The following is a 22,334-nucleotide window of genomic DNA, read 5'->3' as shown; positions in this document are numbered from 1 at the left end:
ACGCCCAAACACTCCGATAAAACCCGAGTATGCTCGGGCAAGACGTTATCCAAACACGTTCACTCATCACCAGTAAGTTGCACATCACTGGAATCAGGCTCAATTGCCCTATATTATGCTGCTCTGAAATTAAAGGGGGTGCTCACTATTCAAACGAAGCCTTCTGAATCTCTGTGATTCTTCATTGGAAAATATTAATACTTGTACTCTACTCCAGTGCCAGTGTTGTTCTTATGTCATGCAATCCCAGTGGCCAAGCAGCACTGGCTTAACTCCTCTCTTACAGACGTAATAGACATCCGGAGGAGGTAAGAGGTCAGGAGTAGCTCTCAATTCCTCTGGATTAGTGAGCATGATTTGCAGCTTCTAGACAGCCTGAATACATGTGGGGTTGCCTGTTTGTTAGGAAATACCCACATGTATTCAGGCTGTCAAATCATGCAGCTGCGGAGACACAAACTAAATCTCCGAGCACGCCCAAAATACTCGGAGGACACCTGAGCATGCTGAGAAAACTCAAGTAATGAGCATACTTGCTCATTACTACTCTGGATGCCTTGATTTGTTGGAAGGAGGGGAGACTGATGCCAGTGCTGATTGGCCTCAGTGATTGCATGACGTAACAATGAACGCGATACACAAGAGAGAACAATATGACCACAATCGTTTTTATGTGATGCATCATCAAGATATTGCAACCTTTGGCCGCACAACATGTATCACTGACAAAACCTCTTTCTTTGTTTCCCCTATCTAAGGCAAAATAGGGGGAGCAGTTAAGCAAAAAAAAATCATGAGACTGAATAACTAAAAACTGTCCAACTAGTGATTTTTCACATTATTTTTTTGCAGTAATCTATTGCATTTTTGGAAATGTTCACTCCTTTTCTTCCAGTATCCTGATGTCTTATGAACATGTGGAGCTGACATTCACTGACATGGAGAATGCACCTGATGTTTTTCGTGGGACCAAGAAGGGAAGAGTAATGCTGACACCCTATAGAGTAAGTGGTTAATGTCTAATTTTTAGAGATTGGTGGCAATGCTCTGCATCACAATACATAAGGTAATGCAGAACTACAGGCATGCAGAAAGGTTCATACCTAGTGATGAGCGAGTATACTCATTGCTCGGGTGTCCGAGTATTTTGGCGTGCTTGGAGATTTAGTTTTCGTCATCTCAGCTGCATGATTTGCGGCTGCTAGACAGCCTGAATACATGTGAGGAATGCCTGTTTGTTAGGGAATTCTCACATGTATTCAGCCTGTCTGCAAGTCGCAAATCATGCAGCTGAGACGACGAAATCCATATCTCCGAGCACACCAAAATACGCAGATCACCTGAGCATGCTCGCGAAAAACCCAAGCAACGCGTATACTCGCTTATCACTATTCATACCCTAACGTAAAGGGCTTGTACCTTAGATGAAAGGTATCCATATAATAAAATGTAACTTTCTGATGACTGGGGGTCCCATCACTGTGACCTCCCCCAATCCTAAGAACAGGGCTCTGGTGTGCCAGTACGAATGGAACATCACCGCTCCATTCATTGTCAACGGCACTGCCGGAGATACTACATACTGTTCTAATATTTTCGGTAATGTTCTCATGTATTGGTATATTTCTAATAAGAACGTCACTCTGTACATATGAAGTTACCATTAAACTTGCAGGTGATATTTTCGACTAAAGGAAGGGACCCAATGCAATCATTCATGATGCCATTCTATCTGATGAAAGATTGTGAAATCAAGCAGCCTGTTTTTGGAGCCAATTTTATCAAGGGCGCAATAAGAGCAGAGCCTGGAGGTAAGATGCATATTGTCACTATGTTTTTCCTTTGGCGTGTACACATATCAGATGTACATGATCACACCCTGAATGACCTTTGAAGCTAATTTGCATGTTACTTCTAAGCTCTAGTTCTCAGCACGGTCCATCAGATTACTATCATTCTTCTTGTTCTGTGACCTAGACATCCACACCACTAGCATTGCTCTACTCCAGAGTTGTGTAATTCCATTTCCAGGCAGGCGTACTTGGTACCGAATTCTTTCTGTGCTTCATTTATAGGCGGCTGGGAAGGCTCTGCAACATTCAAACTCATTTTTCCTGCTGGGGGAGCTATTGAGTTTGGCCAGCAGATGCTGCAAATGGCGGCACAAGGTAAGTGACCCTCACCTAGAAAATTATGTTAAGATGCAGAAGTAACAACAGGGATACCATATCTATGCCATTATTAGTTTTAGAATAACTGCCTCTGCATATCTTTTCTAGCAACATTACTGAAAATGAATAGGAGCAGCAGCACGTACAGTGGGTACGGAAAATGTTCAGACCACTTTACATTTTTTTCACTCTTTGTTTCATTGCAGCCATTTGGTAAATTCAAAAAAGTTCATTTTTTTCTCACACCATCTTGACTGAAAAAAACAGAAATGTAGAAATTTTTGCAAATTTATTAAAAAAGAAAAGCTGAAATACCACATGGTCATAAGTATTCAGACCCTTTGCTCAGTATTGAGTAGAAGCAGCCTTTTGAGCTAGTAGAGCCATGAGTCTTCTTGGGAATGATGCAACAAGTTTTTCACACCTGGATTTGTGTGCTTAGAGTCATTGTCTTGTTGGAAGGTGAACCTCGCCAGGTCTGAGGTCCAGAGCACTCTGGAAGAGGTTTTCATCCAGCATATCTTTGTACTTGGCCACATCATGTTTTCTTCAATTGCAACCAGTCGTCCTGTCCCTGCAGCTGAAAAACACCCCATAGCATGATTGTCATGATCCCAGTGTAGGTTTTTGACCTGCACGTCAGGTTTTAATGTCTTGAGCTCAGTGCAGGCTCTGACCTGCACGCCTGGGGTTAATTATTATGGCCTCTCTTTGGTTCAGGGAGAGCTTTTTATAGCCCTGAGAAACTCCAATCCCTGTCAGTTATACTTTTGCCTTTGGCCGAGTGTTTTGACCCCTGTGTGCCTGTTCGTTGTCTTATAGCTTGCTTATATGGTTCTGATCCGGTTCTGTCCCCCGTTGTGAATTTGCCTGTTGATTCTGTACTGTATATCTGCTTCTCTGGTTTCTGACTTCTTGGCTACGTCTTGACTATCTGTTCTGTCTAGCTCTTTGGTAATTGTCGTGCTATCTCGTGCTTTGACCCCGGCCTGATCTGGTTTATGTCCCTGTTTATGCCAATTAGTAACTTTGTTCCGTAGTTACCATTCTAGGAGTTTTCCTGCAGCTCCTAGCTCTCTGGAGTTTAGGCCACGCCCCCAGCAGTCACGTTCTTCAGGTCCTGCGGGTCTGAAGCATGCATCTTCTCTGCTGCTGCCCGCTCCACAGGTATCTCTGAGCACAGTTTGTCTTACTCAGGACACACGCACTGGCTCAGTGAGCAAGTGCAGTGCGGTGTTCCTGACAATGATGCTGCCACCAACATGTTTCACTGTTGGGATTGTATTGGGCAGGTGATAAGCAGTGCCTGGTTTTCTCCACACATACCGCTTAGAATTATCACTAAAAAGTTCTATCTTTGTCTCATCAGACCAGAGAATCTTATTTCTCATAGTCTGGGAGTGTTTCATGTGTTTTTTAACAAACTCTGTGGGGGTTTTCATATGTCTGGCACCGAGGAGAGGCTTGCTTCGGGGCCACTCTGCCATAAAGGCCCTACTGGTGGAGGGCTGCAGTGATAGTTCCACAAAATTCAACTTTGTTCCATCTCCCTACTGCATTTGTGGAGCTCAGCCACAGTGATCTTGGGGTTCTTCTTTACCTCTCTCACCAAGGCTCTTCTCCCACGATTGCTCAGTTTGGCTGGACGGCCAGGTCTAGGAAGACTCCTGGTGGTCCCAAGCTTCTTCCATTTAAGGATTATGGAGGCCACTGTGCTTTTAGGAACCTTGAGTACAGCAGAATTTATTTTGTAACCTTTGCCAGATGTGTGCCTTGCCACAATTCTGTCTCTGAGCTCCTTGGTCAGTTCCTTTTGACCTCATGATTCTCATTTGGTCTGACATGCACTGTGAGCTGTGAGGTCTTATATAGACAGGTGTGTGCCTGTACAAATAAAGTCCTATCAGTTTATTTAAACACAGCTGGACTCCATTGATGGAGTAGAACCATCTCAAGGAGGATCACGAGGAAATGGACAGCATGTGACTTAAATATGAGTGTCTGAGCAAAGTATCTGAATACTTATGACCATGTGATATTTCAGTTTTTCTTTTTTAATAAATTTGCAAAAATTTCTACATTTCTGTTTTCAGTCAAGATGGGGTGCAGAATGTACATTAATGAGAAAAAAAGAACTTTTTTGAATTTATCAAATCAGAAAGGTTGGATTTCCCCATGACGTTGCACCACTAGAGGTATCAGGATTGAGACCATCCCAGTAAATATGTCACCCTAATCTTTTGTCCTTAATCTTATGTCCTTAGCTTCAAGAGGGGGACCACCGGCTGATTCATTTCCATATATGCCTAATGGAGGCTATGCATATCCACAACCTGCAGCTAATGGGATCTATCCTCCTCCATCTGGTTATCCATTCCCTCCACCTCCTACAGGTAACATTTATTACTGATTACACGGTTTCTTTAAAAATAGCAAATTCTTTTTAGTAATCTTGGATAACCGCTTTAAATTTGAAGGTCTTTTCCTGTTTAAAAAGGATTGTGTTGAACTTTTGATTAATGGTGAGTTTATGATCACAGTGACCTGACTCCTAAAAACCCCTTTTTGATCATTGATTAAGCATTGGTGATGCAGATTTAGTGCTATACATATAGGTGTGGCTTTTCTGTGCATCTCTGTTGAATCAAATTAATGTGGAGAGCGCAAGCCAAAAAAAAAAAAATCTTCCTGCAAGGTACCGTATTTATTTCACTTACAAAAATATGTTAAAAAAGCTTAAAGATCAAAGCAAGCCTGATTCAAGTTTCACCTGCTCCAGCTTCATCTGGGGCATGGCTAGTTAATCACCCTTCGTACCATTTATTCCAAATGTCTGCGTCCAACCCAAATAAATAATTAAAACATATAAAAACATCTCTTCAAATTGTATTTTACTTACATTACCACTGTCTGAACACAAATCTTCAAAAAATAAAATCACTTTAAACTATTGGATAAAATGGCATTAAGAAAACATTATCTCAGTGGTATTTCGAAGGAATAAAAGGCTGAAAACAACCAATTATGGCCACACAAAATTGATTTGCTCATAAAATAGGTCATATGGCAAAAATTGATCAATAAACTGAAAACAAAAAATTATAATTCATAAAACAAATCCGGAGTAGTTTGCATGATTGATAGTATCAAAACTACATGATGTGGAATATCCAATCAAATTACTTCTATGTGACTGCAGATTTCTGAATTCTCACAGTGCACACTGTACGCTGTCAGGATTCAATTGTGCCGGCGATTTGCATACATGTGGTCACATGCTGACTAGACATGTGTGGCCTCATTCAATGAAAATGAATTGAGTGAGGCCAAACACGTCTAGTCGAAATGTGTCCAGAAGTACACAAGTTGCATACTTGTGCAAGGGAAAATCCTAAAAGTGTGCAGTGCATGCGATTTTCATACTTATGGTCATATTACAACAAGCTTGTCTTGCTGCTTCTCTCAGTTTTTCACTGAACAGGGAATTGGGAAGATCAGATCGTCGGTATGTGATTAAATGTGCACATCGAATATGTGCTTGGGTGGGGAGCACCAAAAATCCTTGCCTCGGATGCTAGAAAACCTAGATACAGCTCGGAGCAGGGGTATGGTTCTGCACACCTCTTAGTCCTTCATATAGTATAATGCACACCTTATAGTCTTCCATACAGTATAAAACACTGCCCATAGTCCTCCATATAGTATACAGTATAACAATCGCTCCATATTCCTCCATGTAGTATAATGCACACACCATAGTCCTCAATATAGTATAATGCACCCCATAGTCCTCAATATTGAATAATGCATCCTATAGTCCTCCATATTGTATAATGCACGCCACCTAGTCCTCCATATTGTCCAATGTACACCCAATAAACCTTCATATAGTATAATTATAATCCACCCCATGCACACCTTATAGTCTTTCATACAGTATAAAACACTGCCCATAGTCCTCCATCTAATATATAAAGCTCAAGTGTGTGTATGTATGTATGTATGTGTGTATGTCCGGGATTGGCATCCGCACCGTCGCAGCTACAGCCACAAAATTTGGCACAGTCACACGTCTGGACCCCGAGAGTGTCCTAGGCTATGTTGTGAGGTGAAATTTTAACCCTGCGCGTTCCAATTCACCAAACAATTTTGCCCCTATCTACATAATGGGGAAAAAGTGTGTGTGTGTATCAAGCCCCGCCCCTCATTATGATGTCATAATGGTTGCCATGGCGACGCTGATGTCATAATAGGTTGCAAGCCCCGCCGCTCATTATGATGTCATAATGGTTGACTATGGGATGGAGGATGTGTGATGGGTATATGGGCACTGGACTATGGGATGGAGGATATGTATGACGGGTATATGGGCACGGGACTATGGAATGGAGGATGTGTGATGGGTATATGGGCACTGGACTATGGAATGGAAGATATGTATGATTGGTATATTGGCACGGGACTATGGGATGGCGGATATGTATGATGGGTATATGGGCACGGGACTATGGGATGGCGGATATGTATATGGGCACGGGACTATGCGATGGAGGATGTGTGATGGGTATATGGGCACTGGACTATGGAATGGAAGATATGTATGATTGGTATATGGGCACGGGACTATGGGATGGCGGATATGTATGATGGGTATATGGGCACTGGACTATGGGATGGAGGATATGTATGATGGGTATATGGGCATGGGTCTATGAGATGAAGGATGTGTGATGGGTATATGGGCACTCGACTATGGGATGGCGAATATGTATGATGGGTATATGGGCATGGGACTATGGGATGGAGGATGTGTGATGGGTATATGGGCATGGGACTATGGGATGGAGGATATGTATGATGGGTATATGGGCACGGGACTATGGGATGGAGGATAATTATAATTTGCTATAACTAACCACAGTTAGTTACTATGCCCGGGCAGCGCCGGGCTCTTCAGCTAGTATAGTATACAGTATAACAGATGCTCCATATTCCTCTATGTAGTATAATGCACACACCATAGTCCTCAATATAGTATAATGCACCTCATAGTCCTCAATATTTTATAATGCATCCTATAGTCCTCCATATTGTATAATGTACGCCACTTAGTCCTCCATATTGTCCAGTGCACACCCAATAAACCTTCATATAGTATAATCCATTCCCCATAGTCCTTTATACAGTATAATGCACTCTCCATAATCCTCCACACAGTATAATCCACCCCATAGTCCTAAATACAGTATAATGCAGCCCCCATATAATACACATAGTATAATGCACAGCCCATTGTCCTTGATAAAGTATTATGCAGCCCCCATATAGTATAAGGCACTCCCCATAGTCCTCAATAGAGGATAATGCAGCCACATTGTCCTCCAGTATTATGGCTACCAGGTACTCAATGATTTAAAAAAAAAACCAAAATAAACAATACTCTTCCCATTCCTTCGCAGCTCCAGACTCTGCAGCAGCATCTCTCTCTTCTCTTCTTTACCAGACCACAGTTCCTTTAAATTTCATGACTTAGCAGCTGCAGCGGATCCCTCCAAAAAAAGGATGCGGTAACATCTGTTTATTGCAAAACGGAAATGCATCCGTTTTTTCACACTTTGCCGGTTTGCAACTGTCGTCAAACAACTGAAGTGTAAAACAGGCCTAACGGTCTCTCCTCCATCATGCATCGCCATCTGGTGCTGATACAGTTGAATGTGCGATGTAGGGGGGTGGAGATGATGCTGGCACCAGGCCCCCCTGATTCACGGACCCCATAGTAACTACTGTCTTGGGGTCCTTGGGGAGTGGCTGCCCTAGGCACATACCTAGTTTGGTTGCCCCTAATGCCAGCCCTGTATACATACTGTATATTGTAGATACACACATCCATATATACTTACACTCTTGCACACACACGGCTATAGACTCTTCACTTGCCAGTATTCCTGTGTCAGGACATGTGATGGCTCTGTCACCACTGTGGATGTGATGTGAGGTAGATTCTTGTACTACAGATGAGGACACAGGATCGCTGCTCTGTCAGCTCCTATGCAGAGATGAATGACAGAGGTCAATGCAGGGGCAGATACTAACAGCAGGTAATAAAGCCTGAAAACATGACCTGTTGGTGGCTCTTGAGGATTGGCCTTGGGGGACAATGATCTATAGACCAACATTCAGCCTATGAGTTAATTTTTAGAAGATTGGAGAAAGCACAATTATAAAATATTGTGCACGTGTGGCCACAGTGGGATTTGAACAACCCCAGCACCACAACGATCACTAAGCTCTGAGCCACCAAACCTGTAGGAAAAAGTGTGTGCAGCGCAGAGACCAACTTCATATCGCCTAGTTCCGACTGAAGCCTGGCCATGTCCTGTCAGCCACATATGAGAACTGTCAGATCTGCCTATCTGTCCTGTACGCCTGTTCTCACTGATAGATGTTATTTCAGCTTGTTTTTTATTTATTTTCCTCATTTATATAGCGCCAGTACTTCCGCAGCGCTTTACAAACCTTATTGTCCCTGTCCCCGATGGGGCTCACAATCTAAATTCCCTATCAGTATGTCTTTGGAATGTGGGAGGAAACCGGAGTACCCGGAGGAAACCCACGCTAACACGGGGAGAACATACAAACTCCTTGCAAGGCTGCAGTGCTAACCACTGAGCCACCGTGCCGCCCATGGCAGATACTCGCTGATAGATGTTATTTCAGCTTGTTGGCAGATACATTACACTGCCATGATCTCAGCACCGCACACGATTATACAGGAGAACCTCAGCTCTATTTATATGCCAGTAATGGCAGAAACTTTTACCTTATGGAGATTTTAAAAAATAAATAAATAAAGTTGACCTGCTGATAAAATAACCCGCCCCTGCTGACAAATTGACCCACCCCTGCTGACAAACTGACCCGCACCACTGAACTTTTAGGAGAAATTTGTTGAAAAGTCATGCCACCAACTCATTTGCATATATCGGTGAGCGAGCGCTCTGATTGGTTAGCTGCAGATCCCTGCATCTGCAGCCGTCTTACAGACAGAAAAGTGATTAGGACAGGACAGGTCGGCTGAATGAGGGACATGACTTCAATATTAAGAAAAGGGGACCCAACTCAGGGTCGTATTTACCGCTAGGCACCAGAGGGTGGGTGCCTAGTATGGCAGGGGGCAGTGTCACCTTGAATGAGTTAAATAAAAAAATACATTTCCCCCTGCTTCACCGCTAGACCAAGTGTCAGAATTGCCGCTTTTATTTGGTGGAGATATCTATGTATATATCTATCTATAAAAGAAAAGTTGAAAAGCAGCACTAGCAAGCAGTATACGAAAATCGGGTGCCAAATCTTCCAGGCATAGACCTCAATATAGTGGGAAAAAAAGAAAGAAAGCACTCCTTTTTGAAAAAAAAAAAGAAAAGTACCGTAGTTTAATAGCCCATAGGGGCATCAGTGACGTTTTGCTCCAAGTGTGAGCCGTTCTCAATGGCATATTTCTCACTATCTATATATTATCTTTCTACTGATCCATCTATCGATCACATCCTATACATAATCTACACTATCATATTATTTATGTGTCATGTAAATATATATATCTTTAAATCTCTCTGTATATTACTTATATGTATTACATCCATTTCATAATTTGGGATATAAAAATGTATATATACGCATAACATAATGTAATGAATGAGGTTCTACAGTAACTTTGGTGTATTATGTGGTTCTGCAGTAGCTGAGGTGTGTATTATGTGGTTCTGCAGTGTCTGAGGTGTGTAGTTCTGCAGTAGCTGAGGTGTGTGTTATGTGGTTCTGCAGTAGCTGAGGTGTGTATTATGTGGTTCTGCAGTAGCTGAGGTGTGTATTATGTGGTTCTGCAGTAGCTGAGGTGTGTAGTTCTGCAGTAGCTGAGCTGTGTATTATGTGGTTCTGCAGTAGCTGAGGTGTGTATTATGTGGTTCTGCAGTAGCTGAGGTGTGTAGTTCTGCAGTAGCTGAGATGTGTATTATGTGGTTCTGCAGTAGCTGAGATGTGTATTATGTGGCTCTGCAGTGTCTGAGGTGTGTATTATGTGGTTCTGCAGTAGCTGAGGTGTGTATTATGTGGTTCTGCAGTAGCTGAGGTGTGTAGTTCTGCAGTAGCTGAGGTGTGTATTATGTGGTTCTGCAGTGACTGAGGTGTGTATTATGTGGTTCTGCAGTAGCTGAGGTGTGTATTATGTGGTTCTGCGGTAGCTGAGGTGTGTATTATGTGGTTCTGCAGTAGCTGAGGTGTGTAGTTCTGCAGTAGCTGAGGTGTGTATTATGTGGTTCTGCAGTGACTGAGGTGTGTATTATGTGGTTCTGCAGTAGCTGAGGTGTGTATTATGTGGTTCTGCGGTAGCTGAGGTGTGTATTATGTGGTTCTGCAGTAGCTGAGGTGTGTAGTTCTGCAGTAGCTGAGGTGTGTATTATGTGGTTCTGCAGTAGCTGAGGTGTGTAGTTCTGCAGTAGCTGAGGTGTGTATTATGTGGTTCTGCAGTGACTGAGGTGTGTATTATGTGGTTCTGCAGTAGCTGAGGTGTGTATTATGTGGTTCTGCAGTAGCTGAGGTGTGTAGTTCTGCAGTAGCTGAGATGTGTATTATGTGGTTCTGCAGTAGCTGAGATGTGTATTATGTGGCTCTGCAGTGTCTGAGGTGTGTATTATGTGGTTCTGCAGTAGCTGAGGTGTGTATTATGTGGTTCTGCAGTAGCTGAGGTGTGTAGTTCTGCAGTAGCTGAGGTGTGTATTATGTGGTTCTGCAGTAGCTGAGGTGTGTAGTTCTGCAGTAGCTGAGGTGTGTATTATGTGGTTCTGCAGTAGCTGAGGTGTGTAGTTCTGCAGTAGCTGAGGTGTGTATTATGTGGTTCTGCAGTGACTGAGGTGTGTATTATGTGGTTCTGCAGTAGCTGAGGTGTGTATTATGTGGTTCTGCGGTAGCTGAGGTGTGTATTATGTGGTTCTGCAGTAGCTGAGGTGTGTAGTTCTGCAGTAGCTGAGGTGTGTATTATGTGGTTCTGCAGTAGCTGAGGTGTGTAGTTCTGCAGTAGCTGAGGTGTGTATTATGTGGTTCTGCAGTGACTGAGGTGTGTATTATGTGGTTCTGCAGTAGCTGAGGTGTGTATTATGTGGTTCTGCGGTAGCTGAGGTGTGTATTATGTGGTTCTGCAGTAGCTGAGGTGTGTAGTTCTGCAGTAGCTGAGGTGTGTATTATGTGGTTCTGCAGTGACTGAGGTGTGTATTATGTGGTTCTGCAGTAGCTGAGGTGTGTATTATGTGGTTCTGCGGTAGCTGAGGTGTGTATTATGTGGTTCTGCAGTAGCTGAGGTGTGTAGTTCTGCAGTAGCTGAGCTGTGTATTATGTGGTTCTGCAGTAGCTGAGGTGTGTATTATGTGGTTCTGCAGTAGCTGAGGTGTGTATTATGTGGTTCTGCAGTAGCTGAGGTGTGTAGTTCTGCAGTAGCTGAGGTGTGTATTATGTGGTTCTGCAGTGTCTGAGGTGTATTATGTGGTTCTGCAGTAGCTGAGGTGTGTAGTTCTGCAGTAGCTGAGGTGTGTAGTTCTGCAGTAGCGGAGGTGTGTATTATGTGGTTCTGCAGTAGCTTAGATGTGTATTATGTGGTTCTGCAGTATCTGAGGTGTGTAGTTCTGCATTGACTGAGATGTGTATTATGTGGTTCTGCAGTAGCTGAGGTGTGTAGTTCTGCAGTAGCTGAGGTGTTTAGTTCTGCAGTAGCTGAGGTGTGTATTATGTGGTTCTGCAGTGACTGAGGTGTGTATTATGTGGTTCCGCAGTAGCTGACATGTGTATTATGAGGTTCTGCAGTGACTGAGGTGTTTATTATGCTGTTCTGCAGAACATAAATGCCAATACAGTTGAAAGCAATGATGGAGGTGAGTCAGGTGACGCTCTTTCTCCAATCATTTCCCCTCTGTGTCTTTTTTAAATCAGGGAGTACTTAATAACCATAATACCAGAGGACTATTGGGCTGCATTATACTGTCTGGAGCTGCAATATACTCTATCAAGGACTATAGGGAGCTCATTATACTATACACCGCGTTCCAAATTATTATGCAAATTGGATTTAAGTGTCATAAAGATGTAATTTTTGTTTTTCAAATAAACTCATGGATGGTATTGTGTAGCAGGGCTCTTTGGATCACTGAAATCAATCTCAAACGCCTGTGATAATTAGTTTACCAGGTGAGCCTTTTCTACATCTGACGTACTATCCCGTCCACGGTACCCGGGCCCGTATGACCGGGGACGGGATAGTACGTCAGCGCAATCAGCGGTGCTCTCGGGGGGAGCGCTGCTGATCGCGGCCGGCTGTCAGCTGATTATCATGCCACATTAACCCCAAACATGATCGCAGTGTACCGGGGACACAGGGAAGAATCACGCAGGGAGGGGGCTCCCTGCGTGCTTCCCAGAGACCCTCGGAGCAGCGCGATGTGCTGGCGCTGCTCCGAGGGTCTCCTCCCTGCAGGACTCCGGATCCAATATGGCCGCGGGGGCCTTCGGGGTCCTGCAGGGAGGCGGCTTCCTCAGAGAGCAGGCACTGAGAAACACAGTGCCTGTCAGATCGCTGACATGACAAAGTGTATAGTGGGACATTACTATAAAGTAAAAAAAAAAAAAAAAACGTGTAAAAATAATTTATAAAAAATCCCTAAATAAAAAAAAAATATTCCCTAATAAATGCTTTTTTTGTAAATAAAAAAATAAAAAACAATAAAACTACATATATTTAGTATCTTCGCGTCCGTATCGACCCGCCCTATAAAACTGTCCCATTAGTTAATCCCTTTAGTGAACCCTTTAAAAAAGTTAAAAACAAAGCAAAAAAACAATGCTATATCATCATACCGCCGAACAAAAAGTGCAATAACGCGTGATCAAAAAGACAGATACCATATATACTCGAATATAAGTCGAGATTTTCAGCCCAAAAAATTGGGCTGAAAGTCCCCCTCTCGTCTTATATTCGAGTCATATACAAAGGGGGTCAGAGGGGGAGGGGGGGCGGGGGTGTCAGGTCATACTTACCCGTCCTGACGCTGTCTCTTGAGCCCCCAGCTTCTCCCCGTGCTCTCTCTTCCTGCCTTCAGCAGTCACGTGGTGCCGCTCATTAAAACTCATGAATATGCGCATATTAATGAGCGGTATCACATGACGGCAGGAAGAGAGAGCGCAGAGAAGCTGGGGACTCGAGACAGCGTCAGGACGGGTAAGTATAGCGATACTCACCTGTCCTGCGTCCATGGCTGCTTGCTGCTGTCTGTCATCGGTCAGTGACTTCAGACAGCAGAGGGCGCGGAGACGTGGTTAGTGCGCGCCGCGCCCCCTGCAGTCTGAACGTCACAGACTGATGACGTGCAGATAGCGGTGAGCAGCCATGGACGCAGGACAGGTGAGAATCTGACACCCAGCGACGGAGAGGTGAGTATGTCATTTTTTTTATTTTTACATGCAGCAGCAGCATGGGGGCAGCATATTTATGGGGGCAGCATATGAGGGAACAATCTATGGAGCTATTTATGGGGGCAGCATATGAGGGAACAATCTATGGAGCTATTTATGGGGGCAGCATATGAGGGAACAATCTATGGAGCTTCTTGTGGGGCAACATATGGGGGAATAATCTATGGAGCTTCTTCTGAGGACTCCATATGGGGGAATAATCTATGGAGCATTTCCCACCCTAGACTTATACTCGAGTCAATAATTTCTCCCAGTTTTTTGTGGCAAAATTAGGGGGGTCGACTTATACTCGGATCGACTTATACTCGAGTATATACGGTATACACTGTGTGCAGAATTATTAGGCAAATGAGTATTTTGATCACATCATCCTTTAAATACATGTTGTCCTTCTCCAAGCTGTATAGGCTTGAAAGCCAACTGCCATTTATATAAATCAGGTCTAATGACATCAACACCCTATATAAGGTGTGCTTAATTATTAGGCAACTTCCTTTCCTTTGGCAAAATGGGTCAGAAGAAAGATTTGACAGACTCTTAAAAGTCAAAAATTGTGAGACGTCTTGCAGAGGGATGCAGCAGTCTTGAAATTGCCAAACTTTTGAAGCGTGATCACAGAACAATCAAGCGTTTCATGGCAAATATGCAACAGGGTCGCAAGAAGCATGTTGATAAAAAAAGGCGCAAAATAACTGCCCATGAGTTGAGGAAAATCAAGCGTGAAGCTGCCAAGATGCCATTTGCCACCAGCTTTTCCATATTTCAGAGCTGCAACATTACTGGAGTATCAAAAAGCACAAGGTGTGCCACACTCAGGGACATGGCCAAGGTAAGGAAGGCTGAAAAACAACCACCTTTCAACAAGAAACATAAGATAAAACATCAAGACTGGGCCAAGAAATATGTAAAGACTGATTTTTCTAAGGTTTTATGGACTGATGAAATGAGAGTGACTCTTGATGGGCCAGATGGATGGGCCCGAGGCTGGATCAGTAAGCCAGAGAGCTCCACTCTGACTCAGACGCCAGCAAGGTGGAGGTGGGGTACTGGTATGGGCTGGTGTCATAAAAGATGAACTTGTGGAACCTTTTCAGGTTGAGGATGGAGTGAATCTCAACTCCCAGACCTACTGCCAGTTTCTGGAAGACACTTTCTTCAAGCAGTGGTGCAGGAAGAAGTTGGTATCGTTCAAGAAAAACATGATTTTCATGCAGGCCAATGCTCCATCACATGCATCCAAATACGTGGCTGGCTAGTAAAGGTCTAAAAGAAGAAAAAATAATGATATGGCCCCTTGTTCACCTGATCTGAACCCCATAGAGAACCTGTGGTCCCTCATAAAATGTGAGATCTACAGGGAGGGAAAACAGTACACCTCTCGGAACAGTGTCTGGGAGGCTGTGGTGGCTGCTGCACGCAATGTTGATCGCAAACAGATCAAGCAACTGACATAATCTATGGATGGAAGACTTTTGAGTGTCATCGTAAAAAAAGGTAGCTATATTGGTCACTGTTATTTTTTTTTTTTTTTTTGGTTTTTGAATGTCAGAAATGTTTTTCTAAATTTTGTGTTGCTTTATTGGTTTACCTGGTGAAAATAAACAAGTAAGATGGGTATATATTTGGGTTTTATTAAGTTGCCTAATAATTCTGCACAGTAATAGTGACCTGCACAAACAGATATCCTCCTAAGATAGCCAAATCTAAAAAAAAACCACTCCAACTTCCAAAAATATTAAGCTTTGATTCTTTTGGGTTGATTGAGAACATAGTTGTTGTTCAATAATAAAAAGAATCCTCTCAAATACAACTTGCCTAATAATTCTGCACACAGTGTAAATAACCATGATACCGCTGAAAACGTCATCTTGTCTCGCAAAAAACGAGCCTTCACACAGCGTCATCAGCGAAAAAATAAAAAAGTTAAAGCTCGCAGAATAAAGCGATGCAAAAATAATTATTTTTTTGTATAAAATTGTTTTTATTGTATTAAAGCACCAAAACATAAAAAAAGATATAAATGAGGTATCGCTGTAATCATACTGACCCGAAGAATAAAACCGCTTTATCAATTTTACCAAAAGAAATTCATGAAATGCTGGTTTTTGTTCATTCTGCATCCCAAAGATCGGAATGAAAAGCGATCAAAAAATGTCACGTGCCCAAAAATGGTACCAATAAAAACGTCAACTTGTCCCACAAAAAATAAGACCTCACATGACTCTGTGGGTCAAAGTACGGAAAATGAATAGCTCTCAAAATGTGGTGATGCAAAATCTATTAGGGTAGGGCTGAGATTAGGGTTAGGGGTGTGTTGAGGTTGGAGTTAGAATTGGGGGGTTTCCACTGTTTGGGCACATCAGGTGCTCTCCAAACGCAACATGGTGTCCAATCTCAATTCCAGCCAATTCTGCGTTGAAAAAGTCAAATGGTGCTCCTTCCCTTCCAAGCTCTGCCATGTGCCCAAACAGTGGTTTACCCCCATATGTGGGGTATCAGCGTACTCAGGACAAAATTGGACAACTTTTGGGGTCCAATTTCTCCTGTTACCCTTGGGAAAATAAAAAAAAATTGGGGACTAAAAGATCATGTTTGTGGAAAAAATATGATTTTTTTTTATTTTCACGCCCGGGCGTTATAAACTTCTGTGAAGCACTTGGGGGTTCAAAGTGCTCACCACACATCTAGATAAGTTCCTTGGGGGGGTTTAGTTTCCAAAATGGGGTCACTTGTGGTGGGTTTCCACAGTTTAGGCACATCAGGGGCTCTCCAAAAGTGACATGACACCCGCAGACCATTCCATCAAAGTCTGCATTCCAAAACGTCACTACTTCCCTTCTGAGCCCCATGTCCCCATACAGTAGTTTTCTCCCACATATGGAGTATCAGCATACTCAGGACAAATTGTATAACAACTTTTGGGGTCCAATTTCTCCTGTTACCCTTTGTAAAATAAAAAAAATTGGGGACTAAATGATCATGTTTGGGGAAAAAATATGATTTTTTTATTTTCACGCCGGGGCGTTATAAACTTCTGTGAAGCACTTGGGGGTTCAAAGTGCTCACCACACATCTAGATAAGTTTCCTGGGGGGTCTAATATCCAAAATGGGGTCACTTGTGGGGGGGTTTCCACTATTCAGGCATATCAGGGGCTCTCCAAACGCGACATGGCGCCGATCTCAATTCCAGCCAATTTTGCGTCAAACGGTGGCCCTTCCCTTCCGAGCTCTGTCATTCGCCCAAACAGTGGTTTACCCCCACATATGGGGTATCAGCGTACTCAGGACAAATTGCACAATAACTTTTGGGGTCCTGTTTCCCTTGGAAAAATAACAATTGGGGGTGAAAAGATCATTTTTGTGGAAAAAATATGATTTTTTAATTTTACGGCTGTACGTTATAAACTTATGTGAAGCCCATGGGGGTTCAAAGTTCTCACCACACATCTAGAGGGGGTTCAAAGTTCTCACCACACATCTAGATTAGTTCCTTGGGGAGTCTAGTTTCCAAAATGGTGTAATTTGTGGGGAGTTTCCACTGTTTAGTCACATCAGGGGCTCTCCGAACGTGACATGGCATCCGATCTCAATTCCAACCAATTTTGCGTTGAATAAGTCAAACGTCGCTCCTTCCCTTTCGAGCTCTGCCATGCGCCGAAACAGTGGTTCCCTCCCACATATCAGGTATCAGCGTACTCATGACAAATTGCACAATAACTTTTGCAGTCCAATTCTCCTGTTACCCTTGGTAAAATAAAAAAAATTGTACCTAAAGTAATTTTTTTGTGAAACAAAAGTTAAATGTTCATTTTTTTTTTAAACATTTAAAAACTTCCTGTGAAGCACCTGAAGGGTTAATGAACTTCTTGAATGTGGTTTTAAGTACCGTCAGTTGTGCAGTTTTTAGAATGGTATCACTTTTGGCTATTTTCTCTCATATAGACCCCTCAAAGTGACTTCAAATGTGATGTGGTCCCTAAAAAAAAAATGGTGTTGAAAAATGAGAAATCGCTGGTCAACTTTTAACCCTTATAACTTCCTATCAAAAAAATTTTGGTTCCAAAATTGTGCTGATGTAAAGTAGACTTGTGGGAAATGTTACTTATTAAGTATTTTGTGTGCCATATCACTGTGATTTAAGGGCATAAAAATTCAAAGTTGGAAAATTGCGAAATTTTCGCCAAATTTCAGGGGTTTTTTTTCACAAATAAACGCAAGTTATATGAATAAAATTTTACCACTAACATGAAGTACAATATGTCACGAGATAAAATGTCAGAATCACCGGGATCCATGGAAGCATTCCAGAGTTATTACCTCATAAAGGGATAGTGGTCAGAATTGTAAAAATTGGCCCGGTCATTAACGTGCAAACCACCCTTAGGGGTAAAGGGGTTAAAGGAAAACTACTTAATTAGTAAGCAGGGCACAGGTTTCAAGCAATATAGGAAAGAAAAAGGATCTCTCTGCTGCCGAAAAGCATCAAATAGTGCAATGCCTTGGTCAAGGGATGAAAACATTAGATATTTCCTGAAAACTTAGCGTAATCATCGTACTGTTAACAGATTTGTGGCTGATTCTGAGCACAGACGTGTTTGTGCTGATAAAGGCCGAATGAGGAAGGTTTCTGCCTGGCAAGTTCATCGTATTAATAGAACAGCTGCTAAAAAGCCTTTACAAACCAGCAAACAGATATTTGAAGCTGCTGGTGCCTCTGGAGTTCCTCGAACCTCAAGGTGTAGGATCCTTCAAAGGCTTGCTGTGGTGCATAAACCTACTATTCGGCCACCCGTAAACAGTGTTCACAAGCAGAAACAGTTGCAGTGGGCCCAGACATACATGAAGACTAATTTTCAAACAGTCTTTTTTACTGATGGGTGTCGAGCAACCTTGGATGGTCCAGATGGATAGAGTAGTGGATGCTTGGTGGATGACCACCATGTCCCAAGAAGGTTGCGACGTCAGCAAGGAGGTGGAGGAGTCATGTTTTGGGCCGGAATCATGGGGAAACAGCTGGTACGGCCCTTTAAGGTTCCTGAAGGTGTGAAAATGACCTCTGCAAAGTATATAGAGTTTCTGACTGACAACTTTCTTCCATGGTATACAAAGTAGAAACGTGCCTTCAGGAGCAAAATCATCTTCATGCATCACAATGCACCATCTCATGCTGCAAAGAATACCTCTGAGCCATTGGATGCTATGGGCATAAAAGGGGATAAACTCATGGTGTGGCCACCATCTTTCCCTGACCTCAACCCTATAGAGAACCTTTGGAGTATCATGAAGCAAAAGATCTGTGATGGTGGGAGGCAGTTCACATCAAAACAGCAGCTCTGGGAGGCTATTCTGACTTCATGCAAAGAAATACAAGCAGAAACGCTCCAAAAACTCACAAGTTCAATGGATGCAAGAATTGTGAAGGTGATATCAAAGAAGGGTTCCTATGTTAACATGTAACTTGGCCTGAGGATGTTTTGGTGTTAAATAGCTTTTTTGGTCAGTGAATGTGACCTCCTAATGCTGCAAATTCCACAAATGAGCATTTTCAGTTCTTTAAAACATATCAAATGTTTAGAAATTCTACTGTGCTTAATAATTTGGAACAGTGCATTTTGAGTTTTTATTCATTTTGGCGATTATACTGCTATCATTGGGAGGTTTCTTCAATAAAATTCGATGTATACTCTAACGGGTGATGACTTTTATTAGCCTGACTTTCATTTGCACCGACCATTTAGGAAAATAAGAGAAAAATATCATTTGCATAATAATTTGGAACACGGTGTATGAGGGCTGCATTATAACCCATTGAGAACTTTAGGGAGTGCATTATGCTATATGTCCTATATGGAGGCTGCATTATGCCCCATGGAGGACTGTGGGCTGCATTATACTGTATGGAGGTATATGAGGATTGCATTAAACTCTATGAGTATGAGGAGTGCATTATTCTATATGTACTATATGAGGAGTGCATTATACTATATGTACTATATGGGGGCTGCATTGTACTATAACGGGGCTGCATTATACGCTATAAAGGACTATAGCCTGTGTATTATACTGTATGTATTATATGGGGGCTGCATTATACTTTATCAAGGACTATGGGCTGTGCATTATACTATATGGGGACTGTATTGTACTGCATGCAGTACTATGGGGTGCATTATACTGTATGAAGAACTGTGGAAAGTGCATTATACAGTATGAAGAACAATGGGGAATGCATTATACTATATGGAGGACTATGGGGAGTATATTTTACTATATGTAGGACTATGGGGATTATACTATATGAAGGTCTATGGGGTGCATTATACTATCGGAAGTGCATTGTGCTATATGGAGGACTATGGCGGAATGCATTATATAATAGAGAAGACTATGGGGGATGCTTTGTACAATATGGAGGACTATTGGGGGTGCATTATACAATATGGAAGACTATGTACTATATTGAGGACTATGTGTTGTGCATTATTCTGTATGGATTACTATAGGGTGTATTATACTATATGGAGGACTATGGGGAGTGTATTATACTATATGGAGGACTATAAGGTGTGCATTATACTATATAGAGGTCTAAAAGATTTGAATTATACTATATGAAGGACTATGGGGAGTGAATTACACTAAATGGAGCACTATGGGGTGCATAATATTGTATTGAGGACTATGCAGTGTATTATACTAAATGAAGGACAATGGGTGTGCATTTTATTATATGGAGGAGTGTTGTGAATTCTCTCTCTGGCTTCCCTCTGGTGATTACTGAAGATAGTGGAGCTGGTCAGATTGAGAGTTCTCTTTTTGGGCTCCCTCTGGTGGTTACTGGAGGTAGTGGAGCTGATCTGATTGACAGAGGCTTGCCACCTGATAATGACGAAGACGACTGGAGATCTGGGGTTTCTGATTGGAATTTAAGACAGCTGACTCCCTCTATCACTGCTGGTGATTTTTTTCCCTGTGCCTCCTGAGGTCTGATGTCTCCTGCTCTTTCCCTGCATGTTCAGCTAAGTGGTTCATTTGCTATTCTGTTTGCATTTGATGTGGTTTGGCACAGTCACATGTCTGGACCCCGAGAGTGTCCTAGGCTATGTTGTGAGGCGAAATTTTAACCCTGCGCGTTCCAATTCACCAAACAATTTTGCCCCTATCTACATAATGGGGAAAAAGTGTGTGTGTATCAAGCCCCGCCCCTCATTATGATGTCATAATGGTTGCCATGGTGACGCTGATGTCATAATAGGTTGCAAGCCCCGCCACTCATTATGATGTCATAATGGTTGACTATGGGATGGAGGATGTGTGATGGGTATATGGGCACTGGACTATGGGATGGAGGATATGTATGACGGGTATATAGGCACGGGACTATGGAATGGAGGATGTGTGATGGGTATATGGGCACTGGACTATGGAATGGAGGATATGTATGATTGGTATATGGGCACGGGACTATGGGATGGCGGATATGTATGATGGGTATATGGGCACGGGACTATGAGATGAAGGATGTGTGATGGGTATATGGGCACTCGACTATGGGATGGCGAATATGTATGATGGGTATATGGGCATGGGACTATGGGATGGAGGATGTGTATGATGGGTATATGGGCACGGGACTATGGGATGGTGGATAATTATAATTTGCTATAACTAACCACAGTTAGTTACTATGACCGGGCAGCGACGGGCTCTTCAGCTAGTATAGTATACAGTATAACAGATGCTCCATATTCCTCCATGTAGTATAATGCACACACCATAGTCCTCAATATAGTATAATGCACCTCATAGTCCTCAATATTTTATAATGCATCCTATAGTCCTCCATATTGTATAATGTACGCCACTTAGTCCTCCATATTGTCCAGTGCACACCCAATAAACCTTCATATAGTATAATCCATTCCCCATAGTCCTTTATACAGTATAATGCACTCTCCATAATCCTCCACACAGTATAATCCACCCCATAGTCCTAAATACAGTATAATGCAGCCCCCATATAATACACATAGTATAATGCACAGCCCATTGTCCTTGATAAAGTATTATGCAGCCCCCATATAGTATAAGGCACTCCCCATAGTCCTCAATAGAGGATAATGCAGCCACATTGTCCTCCAGTATTATGGCTACCAGGTACTCAATGATTTAAAAAGAAACAAAATAAACAATACTCTTCCCATTCCTTCGCAGCTCCAGACTCTGCAGCAGCATCTCTCTCTTCTCTTCTTTACCAGACCACAGTTCCTTTAAATTTCATGACTTAGCAGCTGCAGCGGATCCCTCCAAAAAAAGGATCCGGTAACATCCGTTTATTGCAAAACGGAAATGCATCCGTTTTTTCACACTTTGCCGGTTTGCAACTGTCGTCAAACAACTGAAGTGTAAAACAGGCCTAACGGTCTCTCCTCCATCATGCATCGCCATCTGGTGCTGATACAGTTGAATGTGCGATGTAGGGGGTGGAGATGAAGCTGGCACCAGGCCCCCCTGACTCACGGACCACATAGTAACTACTGTCTTGGGGTCCTTGGGGAGTGGCTGCCCTAGGCACATACCTAGTTTGGTTGCCCCTAATGCCAGCCCTGTATACATACTGTATATTGTAGACACACACATCCATATAT

The 22,334-nt window shown here is 42.7% G+C and overlaps 1 protein-coding gene across 1 annotated transcript in view; it reads left to right on the top strand.

Annotated features, from left to right (window-relative positions):
- WBP2 (WW domain binding protein 2) overlaps positions 1–22,334 on the top strand; it is a 119,322-nt gene that overhangs the window by 3,587 nt on the left and 93,401 nt on the right. Inside the window, exons 2-5 of the mRNA XM_073587913.1 lie at positions 896–1,004; positions 1,676–1,811; positions 2,076–2,168; positions 4,436–4,564. Coding sequence (XP_073444014.1) covers positions 896–1,004; positions 1,676–1,811; positions 2,076–2,168; positions 4,436–4,564 — 467 coding nt within the window. The remainder of the gene's footprint in view (positions 1–895; positions 1,005–1,675; positions 1,812–2,075; positions 2,169–4,435; positions 4,565–22,334) is intronic.

This window comes from Dendrobates tinctorius, unplaced genomic scaffold (genome assembly GCF_039654945.1).
Source record: "Dendrobates tinctorius isolate UK_male_01 unplaced genomic scaffold, ASM3965494v1 ptg000103l, whole genome shotgun sequence".
NCBI classification, from domain to species: Eukaryota; Metazoa; Chordata; class Amphibia; order Anura; family Dendrobatidae; genus Dendrobates; species Dendrobates tinctorius.
The sequence above is the reverse complement of the archived record's forward strand: the minus strand, read 5'-3'. Positions and strand labels throughout refer to the sequence as shown.